Genomic DNA, 21,794 nt, shown 5'->3' on the forward strand with positions numbered 1-21,794 from the left:
GACGATGACGGACTTTTGTGCTGTGTATGGATGTTTGGCCTACTAGCACTATGCATTATAGTTAGAAAAAGTAAATTCAAAAAACTTAAAATCAAAACTTAAATTTTTTTCTGGACTCACTGCTAAATACATGTCTGACTGTTGAAACGAACCAAAAGAAAACCAAGAAAATCGTGTTCATGACGATTTATGGCGATTTTATTTCTGTTACACCATTGCCTACAATGACGCTGATGCGGGGTTCCCCTGTTTCAAGATGGCGGCTCTAGTTGACGCATTCGGTCCAATGAACTGCCGTAGCCAAGGCGACATCTAGTGTACATATCTTTGGTTGGGTAGCTGGACACGCCCACTTCCTGTCACCAACTCTCACTCAACGAGGTCTCTTTGAAATTAATGAGATTGCGTCGCTCCGCCATTACTAGCCACTAGCGGTGTGCACACAGCTTTATGTTTCCTCTTTAGCCTGGTTTGGCACGGGACGATTACAAAACATTCTCAACCCGGAATTTGAACCGCGGTTGTCGTAATTCTCAGAATGTGTACAGTGAGATCGTCGCTCAGGATCGGTCACTCGTCTGTTTGGTCTCTGCAGCTGGTTAAACACATTATTTCAGCAAAGTCATCCCAAATAAAGAAAATAAATAACTATCCTCTATTAGTGCTCGCTATAGACGATTTCAGCAGTAACAACATAAACGAACAGCTTACAAAAGTAACTTTTAGTAAACTCCTCAAAGAGTCAGTAACAACTTTTAGAGTAGTTTATTTTTGATAACAAGCTAAATAAACAAGTAGATTACCTTAGTTCATATATCATAGCTAAAGCGTATAAAAAAACGACACTGAGCTAACGTTATGTGTATTATATAACGTATACTATGTTAACTACTAATCGGCTGCCAAACCTCCCTTTACATAGCGGTGATCCATAATTGCCGTCTCCTCCCATCTTTAGGTAACCAAATATTTGATATTTTTGATAAGGTATTTGTTTCAGGGTTCAGTTTAGCCACTAGTCAAACCATTAAACAGAGACCGGAGGTTAAGTTCCGCCCAGACGCGTAACCGCAACAACATGTGCGTCCAATGAACCAAACTATACTAGCGCTCTTATTTATGTCGTATCCCATCTGTAAACTCTTGTGTTATCAAGGCAACAACCGACACGTATGTATTACATTAAAAAGGATCATCACCACGTTGAAAAATTAACCAAATACATGCCAGCTTGTTCGGATAGGCACAGAATAGAACAGTTACACAACAGATTAGCACGAAGATGGAAAGGGCGGCTATACAGGGGCTCTGTTTTAAACCTAGACAAAACTAAGAGCTGCATTTCCATTACCTTTTTAAATTGCGCAAATTGACATTGCAAATTGAAAATACGGTCAATGGAAACATGTCAATTTCGCAAAAACTCCAATATATTGTTTTTACGCTCGCATGAGGTGATTTTTCAGGCAATTTGGAAACGGTATTTCCCAAAACTGTAATAGAAACAGTTTATTCACATGTCACCTAATGCAAGTCACATAATGAATATTTAAAACTGAAGCGGCTTGTCCTAAAACTTCCAAGAAAAACCTTAATATGTCTCTGCTCCCAAGAATAAGAGGTTTTTCTTGCCAATAATGTTTGGATAACATTCCTACATCTCTTTTGATTTAAAATCATGTACTATTACCTCCATGAAAGCTCCTAAGTATATAGGCTTTCCTTGGCATTATTGTTTGGATAATACTCTTACATCTCCTTCGGTTAAAAATAATGCCTAGCGCCCAGGATTTGATATTAGCTAGGGATGCACCGAATATTCGGCCACCGAAAATGTTCAGCCGAAAATGGCCCAAAAGAGCAAGAGGCCGAAAGACTTTTATCACCGAAACAATACGGCCGAAATGTTGTGATGACGCAAACAGAAACCGCAACCTGCTCGTGCTTGTCTGAAGCAACATGTATGCGGCGTGGATGTATTTAACCACAAAAAGGCGCTAAAGTACGCACAGAGGCACATGCGGTTGTGTCCGGTCCAGACGTGATCATCACAGTGAGTACGCCCTTCAAAGATCAGAACTCTTGATGTGTAAACTTTAGAGAGAGTCGCGCAAATGTGTCTCATACTGTATAGTCCATTAACATACATGTGCCGAATAAAGCAATGAAAAACAACGTAACGTTTTTATGCTGCGCTGTTTGGGATTCGCCTTCGTTCTCTGTGCGCGCGCGCGTTTAAGTGCCCTCAATAGTGCACACACGAGTGAGACGCAAACAAGCGAACGTAAAATCTTTCTGTTATTGACAGGGCACATATAAACAAAATTATCTCCAAAGTATTCTTTTTCTAATAAAAACATTTGTTTATGTCTTAAGTGTATGTATAGATTACAGTCATAAACCAGTCTCTGCTTATTTAAAGAGACAGTAACCTCAATTAACCTACTTAAGTCTAACAAAGAGACAAATAGCTATAAAAATAATAATATATTTAATTTATACAATAAAGACAGTGTTATGACTCATTTAATTCGATTTCTGTACCTAATGCTAATGTTAGCCCTTATTTATTTGCAGCTTTGTTCTTTTTTATAAATGTTTGTAATTTCTTTATTTGTTATTAGATTTTCCCCACCCCCTTTTTGCTGATCTGAAAAATAATCCGATCCGTGCCTCAAAAACTATAATGTGATCTGAACCGCGAGTTTTGTGATCTGTCACACAACCCTAGTAAAGTAAGTACACAGTGATAGCCATAAATGCATTTGTACTAATAATTGGCATAATAATTTATTTCGGGGTTTCGGTTTTTCAGCCTTGGTTTCCTCATTTTCGGTTTTCGGCCAAGATTTCGGTGCATCCCTAATATTAGTAAACCTACCAACGTCAGTCGACGCGATGTTTGGCAAGAAAAAATTACGTTTCAGTCGCATAACATTGGTTAATTAATATCATCGCCATTATTTCGCAAGAGTTTTTTGTTGACATTTAGAAAGTAACGCCAAAGTTTTGTGCAAATCTTTAATGGAAAAGCAGCTGGTGACACATTACCGACGTGTTACCAATGGAATCTTACTTTGTTCCAAACGTGTTTACCATTTGTTAGAGTAAAACATACCAGCAGCCATACAACGCATAACTGTCAAAGCATATAACCAAAAGAAAGAGACAGTGAGTAACCGTGTACAAAAGTTGAATACAGCCATGACTGCTTAAAAGCCTTATGATAAATTAAAGATAATGTTTGACCTCCATTAACATAAACAGACATTTCCTCTCCCAGCAGTGGTGCACATGAGCTTAACCTTGTGTTAAAAAAGATAAAAAAAACCTAAATCTGCCTTTATTCTCTAATAACTTAATAATGAATGTTAGATAGAGAGCAGGTGTGTGAGAGAGCGAGAGAGAACCCACTAAGGTCTTCATTAACAAAATCTGCCTGCCAGGATTCTCTCATATTTTCTTTTTTCTTTTCTGTATGTCTGTTTTGTGTTCGTCTAATCCGGGCTGCCACGTGGCCCGCTCTTATGTGATGTTTATGGTTTGTTGAAGAAATGCTGTAAACCTGGCCGTGTTAAAGCTGAATGAACAAGGGCTCTTGGACAAATTGAAAAATAAATGGTGGTACGACAAGGGCGAATGTGGCAGCGGGGGCGGGGACTCGAAGGTTAGCCACCAATGACACGCTGAGGAGCGGTAAAAAAACAACAGCAATGTGATGCAACAGAAACATCTGCCCTGATAAAAGCGACGGCTGAGCCAATCATGAGCAACACAAGTGTGTTCAATGAGACACAGACTGTAAAAGATAGCAATTACTGTCAAAGCAGAAATATTTGCCGAAAGGTTTGTGCAGGGAATAAAGAGCATAGGAAGACTGAATTCAGAATTGAAGGGATTTAAGATCAAATAGTGTCTTGTCTTATCACTGCAGATTTTAACATTGGCATCCCTTTGGTTTTAATTATGTAATATGTCAAATAAATGTAAAATATCAGTGGGTTGAATTTTTTTGTGTTAAATGAGTGTCCTAAACTGTTCATGAGTGCATTTACATGTACGAAATAAGCGGATATCTATCAAAAATCTGCTTATTATTATTATCCATTTATATGCAACTTGATAAACCAGCTACGCAGAAAATTGCATTTACATCGGATCTGGAGATTTATCAAGTTTCTCGCAGACAGTGACGTCATCACCTAAAGTCCGCCTAGTCGTTTTAAAAACAGTCTGGAAATCGAGACCAGACTTTTATGCATTGATTTATGCTCACTTCCGTTTATTACATTTTTCTTTAAAGGTGCAGTGTGTAAATTTTAGCAGCATCTAGTTGTGAGGTTGGGTATTGCACCCCTCCCTTTCGAATAGCATAGAGAAGCGATCACAGGACAAACATGTCATCGTCTGAGACTACGTAGTGACAAACGCACTGTAGAGCAGTTTGTCCGTTTAGGGCTACTGTAGAAACATGATGGTGCAAAATGGCGGCTTCCATGTAAGGTGACCCGCGGTGTATGTAGATCAAAACGGTTAAAGGGATAGTTCGGCCAAAAATTATATTAAACCCATGATTTACTCACCCCCAAGCTGTCCGAGTTGCATATGTCCATCGTTTTTCAGACAAACACATTTTCGGATATTTTAGAAAATGTTTTAGATCTTTCAGTTGATTAAATGTAATGTTACAGTGTCCACCCATAGTCCACGACCTTCAAGTCCAAATAAAGTGCGACCATCCTTCACAAATTAAATCCAAACGGCTCCAGGATGATAAACAAAGGTCTTCTGAGGGTAATCCGCGTGGTGTTGTTGTAGAAATATCCATATTTAAAACTTTATTAACGAAAATAAATACCTTCCGGTAGCGCCGCCATCTTAGTCGCGTCCGCATTCAGGATGAGAGCTAACCCAGCCTACAGCGGCTACTCTGCTGCTGCTCTGTGCCCCCGCCCTTCGAATTTGTCATACGCCACTAAGAAAAGTGCGTAAACTACGCTAATACTCTCTCCTGAATACAGAGGAGTCTAAGATGGCGGCGCAGCCTTGTCCCCTGTTGCCATGGGAACGTTATGAAGTGACGTGATTATGTGAGGTGATCATCAATGAAAAGCTGCAAAAGCTGAAAACATTTTTTCAAGTTCCCGCAGTTTTTGCAAGTTCCTGCAATTTTTGCAAGTTCCATCCCATAAAATTGCATAAATATCCCACATATTCCATTGCATATTTTAAGAAAACGTGCCGCAAGATCAAGGATTTTTGCTCGCAACAATCACAAAAAAACTCAGTGTTTTTCTGTAAGGACTTTATATTGCATTTTTGCCAAAAATTTACACAATGCACCTTTAACATGCGCACAAACAAAACTGCAAGAAAGCCGATAAAGGTGTTTACATGCAATAGGCAAAATTCTACCTGTGCGAATCAGATTTTGCTTTAGCCGTTTATGACCTTTTCCCAATAAAAGAAAACTATTTTATGCATTTACATGTTAGCAGTTTATTAATAAAACTCGGAGTTATACTGGGCATGTAAACACACTCAATGACTAACCAAGGGTTTCACGCTTAAATCATTTTTATTTCAGATTTTTTGGGCTCACTCAGACGTTTCATTTAGTAGGAACAGACTGTTGTGGTCTGGGTTATTTGCCAATAGTTCTGCATTACCAGTAATTGTCTGTGTTTTGATAATGAAATCAGGGCAGAATGTGTCTGTTGCCTGAAGCGATGGAGCGAGATCCCATCCGTACGCCTGTGAAATCAAAGCCTGTATCGCAAACACACGCGTGCACTCGATGGGACCTCTGCTTTATCACTTCCCCTTTTACTGTGTGCCAAGCTATATTGTCTAATAACATAAAATAACATGGCCTATGATGTTATTTATGTTATTCTCTCTGAGAAGAACGCCGGTAAACCTGGCGGTGTTGAAACTGAGTGAAGCAGGAGTGCTAGACAAACTCAAAAATAAATGGTGGTACGATAAAGGGGAGTGTGGACCCAAGGACTCGGGAAGTAAGGTCAGTTCCCGGACAGAGATCTGCAACAAGCGCAGCTCTGAAAGACACACATACTCGCAGAAATGAATGTGATGTGTTTTCAGAAGGAAAGGGAGTGAAGGTGACAGACAGTGTAACCTTATATTTAGCTGTCATCACCATAGTTTCAGATTTTAGATGACCTCATCATGATTTTAGTGAAATGCAGGATTTATACAGTAAGCTTTGCGATAATACAGTAATGTAAAAACACAGTGGAAGATATTGTTGCATTGTAGATCATTTTTTACAGTATGAACATTTTGAAAAGTTTAAAGATTAAAGTAAGGCGATGAGACAATGTTGCACCAATTTTAAATTGATTTTACAGTTTACTGTATGGTGTAAACTAGTAAAGTTTTTTTCTGTACTAGTAAGTAGAAATTCTATGACTCTATACCATTTCATATTGACAACTTTATGCTTTGTTCGAGAGAACAAGACTTTTCAGACTTAAATATTATACATGTAAAAATTGCTCTCACATTTGTGCCATAGCATTTTATACGTATCTGATTCATATTAAAACAGTTTACAGTACTGTGCAAAAGTCGTAAGCCACCATGCCACCATTAGATTGGTTGTTCTTACAATGGTATAGTGATTATATATAAATATTTCTCAGTCTCTTTATTACAATACAACCAAAAAAAAAAAGGAAATTGTAAAGAGTATAAAAGTATAAGATGAAGTGTCAAGTATTTAGGGTAAACTGCCTTTACACTTAAGCAATATCTGGCAACTGCAAGATCTCTTAAACCTAAATGTTTCTAATTAAATCCTTATTCTAATCAAATTACTTTTAGGACTCCTCAAAAAAGCTCAAGATGTGTTTAGTACCAAAAGAGATCACACTTTATACTGACTGATGCCTGAAAACGACATTTAGTTCTAAAAAATTTTTGTTTTTAATTTTGTGAACATTTTTCCTGTAAAAAAAAGTGAAAAATAAATGAACATTAAAGCTGGTGGTTGTGACCTATGACTTTTGCACAGTAATGTATACTGTATAAAAATAATATATGCTATATAAAACTAAATACTATTACTATATAAAATATTTTTTTTTCCATTAAATACTTCTGCAAGCATTTAAATACCAGGGGCTTGATGAATCAGGTTTACCACTCTTCACTTTCTATGGGGCTGTTTACACCTGATATTAAGATGTGTTTTGGTCGATCGGATCACAAGTTGACAATGTTAAATACAGGTGTAAACGTAATGGGGTGCAAACGTTTTGAGCTCATCCACTTTCGACCACAGTCGAAAACGCATTTGACCGGATTGCTTTTGTGGCGTAGACGCTCATGTGGAGAACAGCCACAAAATGCCACCTATTGATTTTAATGTGTGATGTACCAAGCACAATGTTTTTTCATCGGTCCTGACTACTAGCACCAACCCACAGTGTTCAGCGCAGTCTTTAGGCTTTCATTGCTAAAACTAATGCGGCTGCTCTCCGTGTCTTTTTTGTTTCATTTTGCAAGCGAGTGAAAGTTACACCAGTTTATTTCATCAATTGTTCTTGCGAAAGCTTAGCCTGGTTAGCCAGACCTACATCAAGATGTAAGGTCTGGCAACTCTTCACACAAACGGCTCAATGCAAGGGGCGGGATATAAGGTTGTCCCTCAAAATGCCTCTGCACGCAATAGGATAGCGCTATGACCAATCAGAGCAACGAAGAAGGTGACGTAGTTACCGTAACCAGTCGGCAAAACTCCAAACACATCTTTCTTGCTTAAAAAGGACTTCAGTAGGGTTATTTGCTCTTCTCTCAAAGAAAAACATAAGTCTAAGTCCTCCAGAGTCGCGGCCAAAGCCGCTTCAAAAGAAAGCTGTTCGCCAGCAGCAGCAGCCATTCTTTATTTTCAAGTAGGAACCATTGCAGCTCTGTCGTCATCATGTTAAGCCCGCCCCACAGACGCTACACACGATGTGATTTGCCTGACCAAATTTTGGTTTTTGGAGCTGTTAAGTTTATTGTGAGTGCCTAGACTAAACCCTGGCAGCAAATATATTTTGCGGCCGCTAGGGTGCGTCTAGATTTCTAGGCTAGCGAAAGCTCATATACATGTACAAAACATTGTGCAGAATGTTTAATAACAACACAAGCAGCGGCACTCTTACATAATGCTCTTTAATTTCAGTGTTTTCCATACATTGATTTATCTGTGGCGGCCCGCCACAGAATCAACATTGGCCGCCACAAATAGATTTTTCATGATTCCCATTTACATTTTTTTTTTTTTTTTTTTTTACGCAACAACACTGATGAGAAGAGCAACATCAGTACGGCCTCAATGTAAATGTATGGTGATTTTGTCGCGTTTTTCGCAGCAGTTAAAGAAAGAGCTGATTGGATTAAACAAGGAGTTACTGGGTCGTAACAGTGTTGTGTTTAGTCACTATTTTATAGACAACAGATAATACGTAAAAATAGCATTCAGTTGTGTTAAAATGCAATATAATGTGACAGATCAAAGAGTAAAACATGACACAATGACGTCACATATATGCTGATCGGTGTGTGATGTCATCACCGCCACAGTCTCTCTAAATACTGTGGGAAACGCTGAATTTAAACCTGTAATTTCTCCCGCTCATGTTTTAACGACTCGCCGTTGTGGACAAAAAGTTGACAAAAGCAGGTGTAAATGGACATGCGTCTCTCTCGTCCACTTGTAATGTGTTCGACCAAAACGCATCTTAATACCAGGTGTAAACAGGGCCTATGAGACACAAACTTTAACTCTGCTTATAACTTCATATCCTTTCCTGATTCCTAAATCACATAAAAACTAAGCTTTTCTAATTAAGCTTTGTTATATTTGAAACTCTAAATGGCATTGATTGAGTTTCATACTATATATTAATAATGAAACACTTTAATAATGTTAAATCAATGGCACCAGTAATTACAGCTGATGGCAATGGAAATGCATTAGATTTTTACCACATCTGCCATAAATAAATGCATAAATGTGTTTGTCTGCTCCAGCATCTCTAACTCAGCGTTTTCTCACCCGTTCCCTTCACTTTCAGGACAAGAGCTCACAGGCGCTGAGCCTAAGCAACGTGGCTGGAGTTTTCTACATCCTGGTGGGCGGCCTGGGTTTGGCCATGATGGTGGCCCTGGTCGAGTTTTGCTATAAGTCCCGCGCCGAGGCCAAGAAACTGAAGGTGGAATCGGCCGAAATGAATTTTAGCCCCGCCCCCAGCCCGACGCAGAGTGTGCAGAACTTAGCGACTTATAGAGAGGGATACAACGTGTACGGCTCTGACGCAGTAAAGATATAGCGGTAGGACAGACAGACAGTCTGCTTGCGGTCACAGGGATTCAGCCTGATTGTCGTCTGCTAACGTGCGAAAGCTTCCCATCCTTCAGTTTACAAAACTTGATTTACGTTTTTATTGGTTTGTTTACTCGAACGGAAACCTTTAATTTCTGTCGCCTCTTTTGTTTTTCTGGAGTTGCCTTGAGTAGAACATTTTGGAATTTGCATATTTGGTTCGATCTTCCTGGCTGCAGTCGCTGGTGTTTGTACCGTTGGCTTTCTGTTTCAGACACCTGCATTAAATCAAGCATTTAGCACAAGACGACACCTGCAGTACACGCACGGTCCAACCTGTCATATTTCATTCAAACTAAGACCAACAAAACGTCTTAGTACAGTACACAATATACAAACACTTTATACTGGGATGCTGCTTAGGTACTTAGTATTTATAAAGATTGTCTCTGCTATAGACTTGTGGTTCTCAACTGGTGACACCCAGACATCCTCAAAAACCTATGCTAAAAGCAAATATTGAAAAGCTAAATATATCGGCTTATCAACACTTCACATATCTTCTGTTGTTGAAATCAAAGGCTGTGTATGTTTACTACTGACCACCAGTAAGGTCAATGTTTTTTCAAATGTTCAAAAGTTGTTTATGCATTACAAACTTGTACATTTCCTGTTGTCATGTTAATAATTTTACTCGGAAATACAGTTGATGATAATATTATTACATGTGAAGAATAGATTTGAAAGAAAACCTTTTTTTATTACCGTCTGTAAAAAAATGTACTATATTGTGTTGGGTCCTGAAAGAAAACCAGTTGAAAACCACCGCTATAGACTAGTGGTTGACCGATATGGCCGATACCGATATTGAGCAAGCAATATAGCCAGTATGAGGTCGATATAACACAAATGTATATTTGCTGTAAATGCAAAAGAGAATCAAAAAATTGGTCAAATTGAAAGTTTTAGGTACTTACTGTAGATCTGACATCTCACAATACTGTTTAAAGGTGCAGTGTGTAAATTTTAGCGGCATCTAGTGGTGAGGTTCACTGCTCACCCCTCGCTTTTGAAATGCATAGAGAAGCTACGGTACAAACATGTCATCTTCGGAGACAACTTAGTTAAAAAAAAGTTTGTCCATTAAGGGCTTCTGTAGAAACATGGTGGCACAAAATGGCGACTTCCGTGTAAGGGGACCCTCGGTATGTAGATAAAAACGTCTCATTCTAAGGTAATAAAAACATAATGATTCATTATAAAAGGTCTTTATACAGCCCTGATAATATAGTTTTGTATATTATTTTGCATTTCTGTCAAGAGATCCTTCTAAAAATTACACACTGCACCTTTAAATATGACTGAAAGATTTATCGGCCGATGCGACAATAAAAAAAAATCAAATATCGGCCAATATATCGGTCTATCACTACTATAGATTGTAGGTACTTTCTGTGCATTACATTATTTGGTATGAGTAGAGCATTATAGATCTAATAGCTATGGTTTAATGGTGTTTCGCTGCATTTGCACTTTCGTTTGTTGTCAGTGACATCAACAAACGACTCTATAATGCTGTACTACAACTTAAACACATTTTACTTTTAAGCTTAATATGAGACTGATCTTAACCTTAACAAATGATGAAGCATCAGCAGTATGAACATATAAAGTGTTGACTGTTATGGACACTGTCATTTTGAATATTATATGCTAACAGAATGACTGAAAAACTGAACCAAGGACAGCATGCATGTTAGAAATGCAGATGTCTAGTCATGTTGTACATTTGATATGTTTTCTGTATTTGTCTGTCGCGGCCTGCGATCTGTCGAGCTTTCATTTGTTCCGTCGATGTGAATGTGTAGAGTGGTTCCGTTGTGATGTCACTGTGTCATTTGCATATTGTTTCCCGAGCGAGTACTATATATTCTGACTCCGCCTCTCGTCCCGCCCCCCTCTAGCTCACCTTCTCGGAAGCCGTGAGAAACAAGACCCGTTTGTCAATCACGGGCAGCCTGGGGGAAAATAGGCGTGTCCTGACGCCAGACTGCCCTAAGGCCGTGCGCTCCGGCCGCTCCTTCCAACATGGCCCCGCCCTTGCTGTGGTATCCTCGAACCTCCCATAGAAACCAAAAACTCACCTTGTGCCTTAAACCATCTTACCCCACTACCGGAGTTCTGATTCATGCTACGCCGGCGTACTAAGGATGTAACCTCGAACCGGATAAAACAAGATTTCATACTCACTGCAACTTGGAAAAATCTGAAATTGTAAACATGTTCGGACCAACGTACCGCTGTTTGATATCGTGGAGCATCGAGGACCCATGACGCCTTATCCGAAACTTTGACTTTGGGGACAAACATTAAAAGAATCATGTAGAAGACCAGTAAACTGTCAACATAAAGACCATGTGCATTTGATTTTCACAAACATTTTCCTTCAGTTTACCGTCCTTCCCTGGTGGCATCAGCAAACCTGCATTATACGTTTTAACGCACTTGAGTCTCATACGTACACAAACAAATGTTGTTTGCATTTTTCGAGAAAAAAATATGTGTATTTATGACATGACATGGTCCACAATCACTAGCTGTAAGTACTGAACTGTATGTAGATATTCTCTCAGGAGCCATCACGACGAGGGGAAAAATATTAATTTGGGGCAAACATCTCTTTGATGAGATTCACTTGAACCGCTTGCTTTTTGGACCCATGTAAATAGACCAGTAGTAAAGCTAAAGGCTCTTGTTTTATACAGCATATTAGTTAATAACTCGTTGCAATAATGATTATAGGAAGACCTGACTTGTAATTAAGAGATGTTTTATAAACCCACAGTATTATGTATAAAGAAATAAAACTATATAACAAAGGGGAAGTTCTAATGAAAAGAGCGTGAGACCATGGCATCAGTTCTGTTAAAGCGTTGTTTTGATAACTACAGTAATGTAACACAGTGTGTGCACATGTGTTTGTCTTTAATGAATGTTCACACATTTCACACTACGAACGTCGCACACAGGGATCAATTCTGATTCTCACGTCTGGTCTTTGATTTTCATTTGGCATTATTTTGTTTTCTCTTTGTATACACAGACTCAAATAAAACAAACATTTATACAATAAATGCACGCCGTCTTTCTTTTAACAAACTATATGAGCCTAATTGTGTTTCAGAGTTTTAACAAAATAGTTTTTACTTTAGATTCTTTTTAAAAAAAATTATATGAGGTCATTAGAGAACTTTTTATTTTTTATTCTCCATGTTTTATTCTCTAGTTCTTTTTAGGCCAGTTCACACAACCCTTAAACTTAGTGAAAATCAAAATGAAATTGAAATAAAAATTAAATTTTGGGGGGAATATTGTGGTATTTTTTTACAAATGACTTTGTAAAAATGAGTTGCGTTATTTTTCATTCCCTCATAATCTTTAATCAAAAACACAAATATCTTCCCCTCCTCGGAACAATAGGCTTGTTCGACTTCATGTGGCGCCACAAGAACCGACAGGTGGATGACATCAAAATACCATTAGAGTAATTCGAGGAATCATCCAGAGGAGACTGCGTCAAATCGTACTGTGATGTCATCCATCTGTCGGTTTTTGCAACACCACATGAAGTCGAACAAGCCTAATCTATCTTTACTTACGGTTATTTGGTACATACTATTATGGTAGGTGGGCGGAATCCGGAAAAGATCGCAGCAATTAGCAAATAGCAACATGACCCAACTTCAAACGATTCAATCAATTCTCGATGGACGAATTCAAGTCCAGCCCTACCATTTTATAATTTCAGAAACTGTGTCACTTGGATATATGTCACCATGAGGAAAATTCTGCTACTTCCATTTCATGCCGACTTTAAAGGGATAGTCTGGCCATTATTTACGATTTACAGTGCAAATGCGCGTTTTCTCAATGAATGAATTTTAATGAATTACGGTGAAATCCTGGCACATCCCAAAGCCAGGGGGCGCTCTCTTGCAATAAATTCCTTTGTGCCACAAAAGTAGTAGTATTACAACCGCTATTCCATGAAATGTCTACAGGAATATTTATATCGCTGTTCTCTTTGATTGTTTCAGGTATTTTCATGATAATAAAGAATATTTTGAATGATTTTGTTTAACAAATGTTGCTTTTTAAATGCACGTTAAAAACGACTCCGACTCCGAATGATTTTAGATTTATAAGGACTTCCTACTGACCAAATGCAGTAGTACACGAAACAAAGAATCGCAGCCTTGCGATTCAGAATCGATTTCAGGCAGGCGTTTTTAATGGGACACACGATTAATCGTTACATCCCTATTATTTACTAACCCTCAAGTTGATATAAACCCGTTTTAATTTCTTTGCTCTGATGAACAAGAAGCACGACATCTTGAGAAATGTTTGTAATCAAACCAACGAAAAGCCATATTGACTTCCATGGTAAGAAAAAAGAATACTATGGAAGTTAATGGGACTTCTGATTGGTTTGGTTCAAAATATCTTATCAGAATGTGTTTATCAGCACAAAGAAATAAATACAGGTTTGTAACATGAAAGTGAGTAAATGATGACAGAATTTTCATTTTTGGATGAACTATCCCTTTAAAGAGCACCAATGGTCTGATTCACGTTTTTACATTTCCTTTGGTGTGTATTATATATTACATGTTAACGATATGCAAAAGATACATACTCCAAAGTAAATGATGACGCTAGTTATCATCTCCAACGTAAATCACTTTTCTTGGACAACAACAAACAAACGGATTGTAGGCAACAGTTTACTTCCTGGGATTGGTGATGTAGACAAGACCGACATTATCATAATTCCTCCCGCTTCTGACTCACAGCCTGTAAGTTAACTTCTGCTAGCAACCGAATCTTTCAAACATGGTAAGGAGCGTCACATTAAAGAGTATCTAAACCCTAAACCAACTTTTTTTAGTTAATGATCTGTAAGAATGGGGCTTTATTAGTGCTGTTCATTGATTTTAGTCAGTTTTTTGACATTTGGATATAAAGTGTTTCAATACTATAATATATGGTGTAAAAACGTCTGAGTGCTGCCCTCTTCAGGTTGAACAGTGGCTACTGAAGTTCCTATTGGATGTTGGGTCCAAAAAATGCCTCATGACATAAGCAGGTTCAAGCTCACCATGCCCTTGTCACAATCTCACCACACACTTAAGGTGCGTTCCATTCGACCATAAGTGGACTGCGAAGTGGACTTCACAGGGTATTCCGCCATCTTAAGTGAGATTGAGTGGAAGCGAACATGTAAAGTTCAAAGGGCACTGCGCACGGCATAGGGAATCAGGGAACATCGATACATCACTTCACAGGAAGTGGACAGTGATAATCACCCAACTGTCATTGTGCGCATCACGGGATCACCAGTCAGAACGGTCAGACCGCTATGCAATTATATTATATGATGATTTATAAACACATATAGTTAACATAGTTAACCAAATAAAAGTTTACTTTCATATTTGCATGAAAGTTACAGCAGAGCTTCAATTCTGTTAATAGTCAAGTAAAAGCAGCAATAGTCAATTAAAGTGTATAATAAACATACGTTTTTCATTACTCAATGTTTTTTTATTGTATAGTGTACGTATTTTAAATGTGATAGTAAATAAAAATTAAAATATGAATGTAGTCCTATATATATTTATGTTATATCAATCTGCGCGACCCCGTTGTTGACTTTCTTTGATGACGTTTGCAGTCCGTTTCAAATGAGCGGTTATTGTCCGTGAAGTCCACTTCAACTGATATACCGTGCTCAGGGAGTAGGGAGCAGTGAACACGCCGTAGGGACCAAGGGTGCCACTCCAGTTTTAGACACACACTCGCGAACTTCCCTAAGCACTTCCCCTCGGGGGAATCCCTGTCGCCAATTTGAAGTGCGTTCCACTTCGTCAAGTGGGCGAGGGAAGTTTGTATGGACAGACCCTCGCTCCCTCGATTTTGACCGAGTCTGCTTCATATAACACTTCATGCAGCTTCATATCCCACAATGCAACACGATTTTGACGTCACTTCAGCAACTCGCGCTTTGCACATGGAGGGGGTGGTCTCCACTTTCCATGTGATCAAGGGCTTAGGGCGATCCATTTGAACCCACTTCAAGTGTTCTAGCAGTAGTGGGCACTCGTACAACGTAAGCAATGACGTACATTCGAGTGAACGAGACTGAGGGAAGTTAGTGAGGGAAGTTTATAAAAAAACGAACTGGAACGCAGGGCCTGTCGAATGGAAAGCACCTTTAGTTCGTCCCCTCTATCTCCGTTGGGATCTGCCCACTTTTCTTGCATTTTTCAAATACAGTGGGAGGAGTCAGGCTCTGACCAGGGGTTTAGTTATGCTTTAATGGCTGACATCAGAGGTATTCAGGCAAATCACAACATACAGATTAGCTGGCTAATCAGGGACACAGAGCTTTTCAAATCCGTGCGTTTTAGGAAGAGAGTGAAATCTGAGGCTACAAAAACATACGGTATGTGGAAAATAATGTGTTTTTAACCATAAACCACGCAAACACATTGTACTATACCAAATACACAAAATAACATTGTTTTTTAGCAATGAAATAGGTGCACTTTAATACGAATTAGCCTCTATGAATTGGCATGAGATTGTGTTTGTGCAAAAATCCCAAAGACAGGTCTATAAGATAAGGTTACTTTGCTGAACCAGAAGAAAAGACCTTGTGAATTTTAATGTATTTTCTGTGTCAGAGTACAAAAACACAACAAAACATCAGACAATATGAAAGAAAGAGAAATCTAAAGCACATTTCTCCAGCTGTGACACATCTAAGCCTTTCTTTCATTTGAAGGAAATCGGTTTACTCTGGAGATATACAGTACAATTCTCTCTTACATCATAAGGTGAGGTGAAAAAATAGTTATTTGTGTAACTCGTCTCTTCTCACAAACTGCTCTGTTTCTGTCTCATGGGCTTTATATGTAACATAAATTGACCGATACTGCAAACTGAACGTGCTGAACCATCTGACGTGAGGAGAATTTTTTTGTCAAAAATACGGTAGCAAATTTCATTGTAATTAAGTTTAAATCACACGTTTTTCCCTTTATTTGTAAATCAAACTTAAAATGTTATTATTACCTGTCGTGCAGCTCGTGATGTACTCTCCCTAATTAGATGAACAAAACGAACTTTAGCTCCACCGCCAAAACCTCACGAGTGTTCAAGTTCACGCGCCTTTGCACACGCACATCGGCGTATGACATCAGAGTACCGCGAGAGTAATTTTAAAACAGCGCTTTTAAATGACTCTCGCGATACTCGGGAATATCCATACGCTAGTATTCAGCGCCGCGTGATGTCGAAATTGTGTCCGTTTGTCACGCATCTTTGAACTATTTTTAACTTTGTTAATAATATTTTGCTTTATTATTATTGTTGTTGTTAGTAATACGCAGTTAACATTTATTTAATTATTACTTTTATAATTATTTTCCCGAGGGACCTGATATCAGTCACTTTCTTTGCAGCCTGCTCATTGAGGAAGTGGGATAGGTGTTATTATATCTAAACAAAAGATAAAGAGATAAAGACAAGAGTAAAATTCTGTCAGACCTTGTCCTGTTACTGGTTGTGTATGACACAAGGCCTTTGTTATGTCACAGACATCCTGTATCAAAAGGAAATACATCAACAACAACAAAAAAAGAAAATTGTTTTCCATTTTGTTTTATTTTTTCTTATTCAATGTTAGCACTTTGTCAACAGGAACATAAACACACACACATCAGTTGTGTACTGCACATACAGTATAGTACAAAAACACATCTCTGAATACATAACATCCATCTACACCAACTCACAAAAACCTTTTTTATGCGAGTGTGAAATGAGGTGAGCGTGAGATCAAAATAAGTATGAGGTGAACATTGTCAGCTGTCACATAAGGAAGCACCTCTCAGAGATCCACACCCCACATAATGGATCCCCAAAATAACAAAACAAATACTGTAACATCGCCAAACAGCTTTGGTTGTTTCTTTCTCTCCAGAGAGAAGCAGAGACAATTTACCAGAAGCCAAAACAAACCACATGAGCTCTGGAGTAAGACTATAAATGGCAGGTAAAATTCTGTATTCATCCGATACGAATAATACAATCACAATAAACATTCATATACAGTCCATGAAAATAAAGACCTTCAGAAGTTAAGATGACACTTAAAGACATTTGACTACATTCACATCACAGTCTTTACGCGCTGATTTTTGTTCACATTCATGTTTATGAATGATGTCAAAAAGCAAAATCGGATTCACACAGCTACAATTTCTCCATTACGACTATTTTAATGTGCACATAAACATTTATCAGCATTTGTGGGCCTGTTCATAGCACAGGGTGTAACCATTAAAATACAAACTCGACCATTATAAATCACTCCTGGGAACATTTAGGAAATGACGGTACCTTCAGATTTTGGATGACGTTTCACTTTTATTCTGTGGTACAGCCGCTGTCTTCTTGATAAGAGCCCTTATACAGTACAGTCCAAAATCTGTTTTACTCTGGACACAGTGTGGTAACACAGTACGCAAGTCACACATCTTGTAAAAAGTTCATCAGGATTGGTACATTTATTTTTATTTCAATCCACAATACTTGACTCAGTCGACATCACATAAATCTCATTAACAAAGGCGGCTGCAGGCTGACCAATGGTTGTGTTCATGTAGTTTACCGTAAGGTCATGGGTTCGACTACCAAGTGTGTGCACTGTAAGTCACTTTGGATAAAAGAGTCTGCCAAATACATAAATGTAAGTTGTGCTTCAAGAGTGTAGGGCCATCTGCTGACCATCTTTATGAAGCTGTAGTCGTTCTTTCTCCACCTGCAGGCGCTCTTTCTCTATTTGCAGTCGACCCGACTCAAACTTAAAAAACTGCAGTCTCTCCTTCTCAAGCAGGAGGCGTTCTTTCTCTAGCTTCAACTTCTCTGCCTCCAAATCCACAGCCGACGGCCAGGACGTCTTCCTGTCCTTCTCTCCGTCCAGCGAGGATGAGGAGGGAACGGAGGACGAAGTGGTGGGCGTGGCTGTGGATGTCGAAGGGGCGGGGCTTTGCAGGAGAGGTGTGTTTTGTTGCACGAGCAGTCTTAATCTCTCTCTCTCTACCTGCAGACGTTCCTTTTCCAGCTGCAACCTTTCTCTCTCCACCTCCCCTTGCCTCAACCTCTCTTTCTCCACCAGCAAGCGCTCTTTCTCCACCTGCAGCCGTTCAGACTCCACCTGCAAGCGGTGCTTCTCAAGGTCCAATCTCTGCCTCTCTAGCGCCACCAGCAGACTCGTGCTGTCCCCACTAGCCAGGCCCAAACCCGGTACGCCCATCGCGGTCACGCTGCCAATCCCGATGCCCAGGTCTCGGACGGACGCTGATCCTGATGTAGGTTTTGTGGAGCTCAACATGCCAAATTCATCGATGTGAGCGAAGACCTCGGGGACACGCCCCTCTCGGTCCATATCAGGGAGGATGGAGGGAAAGCAGTCTTCATCATCCTCCTCACCCTCACCACAGTCTCCGACCTCTGCCTCCAACTAGGGAGAGAGAAAAGTACTTGAAAAGTTTTCTTACAGTTTTATAACATTTGATCAAAAGGTGGGACTGTAAATTCATGCAGGATTCTCAGGCTATGTTTTCCCCAAATTTAGGGATGAAAGCTGTACTACAAGTTTGGAAAAGTATATTTTCAAAATAAATTGATAAAACGAGAATCTTTTTACATAATAAATCAAGTAGATACAGTTGGCCCCCATACACCTTTGGTTCTTGGCTATGTTCAGACATACAGTGAGATGACAATGTATAAAGTTTTGTGTATGTGTATCTGAACACAATTCAACACTTACTCTATAGCTGCTGGTCTCATCGTCCTCCATTTTAACACCAGTGGTGTGAGTGCTCGGCTCTCCGAGGTCCGTCAGGTCCTGCCATTCGCAGGCAGAGTCCTTGGAGAACCCACTGAGATCCAGTGACTGGTCACCGCCACCCGAAGAAGCCTCATTATCCGGAGATGAAGGTTCAAACTCTGCCTTTAGTCCTGACGCCAGCTCAGCCTGAAGCTGTTTTCGTTTCATAAGGGCACGCCAGTCTAAGTAGCGTCGCTTGACCTCAGCCGCGGTCCGTAGCTCTCCTTCTCCCAGAGCGTTGACGCTGTCCGCGACTTCTTCCCATGCGCGCCGCTTCAACTCGTTGATGGCCATGTTCTGCTGCCGCGAAAACAAAATCTCACGCCGTTTGTGGATCTCTCGGATCAGGGTTTGAGTTTCCTTAACGCTGTAGTTACTCTTCCTCTTTCTCTTCAGGTGCTTCATCTGAAGGTAGTCCATGCTGGAGCCGAGAAAAATCAATGGTGCTGAATGGCTGAACGGCAGCAGAGGAGATGGTTTGGTTTGAAATTTCTGGTCTTGGTTTCAAATCAGAACATTGGGATCAGACCATCAGCATTAGATCATCAGCATCAGACCATCAGAGTCAGACGACCAGGATCAAACCAACAGGGTCAGACCAGCAGGACCTTTAGTTTCAGACCATCAGGGTCAGATGACAAAGATCAGACGACCAGGATCAGACCATTAGTATCAGAAGATCAGCGTCAGACCAGCAGGATCAGATAATCAGTATCAGACCATCAGTTTCAGACGACCAGGATCAGACTATTAGTATCAGAAGATCAGCATCAGACCAGCAGGATCAGATCATCAGTATCAGACCATCAGAATCAGACAACCAGGATCAGACAACCAGGTTCAGACCAACAGGATCAGACCAACAGGATTAGAAGATCAGCGTCAGACCAACAGGATCAGACCATCAGTATCAGACGACCAGGATCAGACCATCAGTATCAGAAGATCCGCGTCAGACCATCAGTATCAGACGACCAGGATCAGACCATCAGTATCAGAAGATCAGTGTCAGACCAACAGGATCAGACCATCAGTATCAGACCTTCTGGATCAGACGACCAGGATCAGACCAACAGGATCAGACCATCAGTAACAGAAGATCAGCGTTAGACCAACAGGATCAGACCATCTGGATCAGACCATCAGTATCAGAGGATCAGCGTCAGACCAACAGGATCAGACCATCGGTATCAGACGACCAGGATCAGACCATCAGTATCAGAAGATCCGCGTCAGACCATCAGTATCAGACGACCAGGATCAGACCATCAGTATCAGACGACCAGGATCAGACCATCAGTGTCAGAACATCAGTGTCAGACCAACAGGATCAGACCATCAGTATCAGACCTTCTGGATCAGACGACCAGGATCAGACCAACAGGATCAGACCAACAGTAACAGAAGATCAGCGTCAGACCAACAGGATCAGACCATCAGTATCAGACCTTCTGGATCAGACGACCAGGATCAGACCAACAGGATCAGACCATCAGTAACAGAAGATCAGCGTCAGACCAACAGGATCAGACCATCAGTATCAGACCATCTGGATCAGACCATCGGTATCAGAGGATCAGCGTCAGACCAACAGGATCAGATCATCTGCATCAGACCATCAGTATCAGACCAAAAGGATCAGACCTTCAGTTTCAGATTATCAGAGTCAGACGACCAGGATCAGACCATCAGTGTCAGAAGATTAGCGTCAGACCAACAGAATCAGACCATCTGGATCAGACCATCTGGATCAAAAGAAGTAATAAGTCAATTTTGAGCATCTACCAAATTAATAAATGCAAATGTAAAATAATGACAATGATCAAACAAAATATAAAACAAGTTTATAAAACAAGAAATGACAGAAAGATATGTCAACAATACATAATAAATATAGAACATAAAACAGCAATATAATTTTTGTTTTATACTTGTACTAATGAGCCATTATGTTTTTGGATATAACATTCTTATTATTACTCTATAAATACCATGGTAAATTAATTTAGTAATCATTTAATAGCATAATAATATAATAGCACCATTACATTACTTAAAAAAAACAATAGTAACGATTTCCATGCTGGTATTTTTTCAGACATAAATTAACATACAACACATAAAGCATATATCACATGCTGCTGTTGTATTCCTTTTTGAATTACATATTTTGCATATATATGCCTTATTATATAGCATCATTTAAAACCATATCTGATTTTTGATGTACAATGACGACCACCTGAATGCTCATTACCAGATAAACACGTCTGTTAATTATATGTAACGCAATATGCACTATGCATATTAAACATTTATTACACAGTGTTCTTGCAAAACAGCGTAATATATATAACTAAAAACTGTCTCACCGTTATTTCATTTATTTATCCAAACACTCACCGGTGAAGAAAAGCATCATCCATTCACGCGCTCAACTCCGCCCCCACTACCGAACTGTGCCGAACACTTCCGATGATGAGCAAATCTCATTCC

The 21,794-nt window shown here is 39.5% G+C and overlaps 2 protein-coding genes across 10 annotated transcripts in view; one reads left to right on the forward strand and one right to left on the reverse strand.

The window, feature by feature from the left end:
- gria4a (glutamate receptor, ionotropic, AMPA 4a) overlaps positions 1–12,473 on the forward strand; it is a 120,051-nt gene extending 107,578 nt beyond the window's left edge. Inside the window, exons 14-16 of one of the 9 annotated variants that reach the window (XR_010542749.1) lie at positions 3,553–3,667; positions 5,908–6,022; positions 9,087–9,224. Coding sequence is in view for 7 of the 9 variants with exons in the window: in XM_065280405.1 (XP_065136477.1) it covers positions 3,553–3,667; positions 9,087–9,224; positions 11,299–11,463 (418 nt within the window). In the remaining 2 variants the exon portion in view is untranslated. Of the gene's footprint in view, positions 1–3,552; positions 3,697–5,907; positions 6,023–9,086; positions 9,344–11,298 lie in introns of those variants that run through there. The other 8 variants (XM_065280405.1, XM_065280406.1, XM_065280407.1 and 5 more) reach the window with 8 other exon arrangements.
- Positions 12,474–17,092: 4,619 nt separating this feature from the next.
- msantd4 (Myb/SANT-like DNA-binding domain containing 4 with coiled-coils) lies at positions 17,093–20,522 on the reverse strand. The gene is made up of 2 exons (XM_065280006.2): positions 19,239–20,522; positions 17,093–18,926 (listed from the first exon to the last, which is right to left on the reverse strand). Exons 1-2 carry the CDS (start codon positions 19,716–19,718, stop codon positions 18,165–18,167), a joined length of 1,242 nt encoding a protein of 413 aa, XP_065136078.1. The 5' UTR covers positions 19,719–20,522; the 3' UTR covers positions 17,093–18,164.
- Positions 20,523–21,794: the final 1,272 nt, after the last annotated feature.

Source organism: Paramisgurnus dabryanus, chromosome 8, assembly GCF_030506205.2.
Source record: "Paramisgurnus dabryanus chromosome 8, PD_genome_1.1, whole genome shotgun sequence".
In the NCBI taxonomy this organism is placed as follows: domain Eukaryota; kingdom Metazoa; phylum Chordata; class Actinopteri; order Cypriniformes; family Cobitidae; genus Paramisgurnus; species Paramisgurnus dabryanus.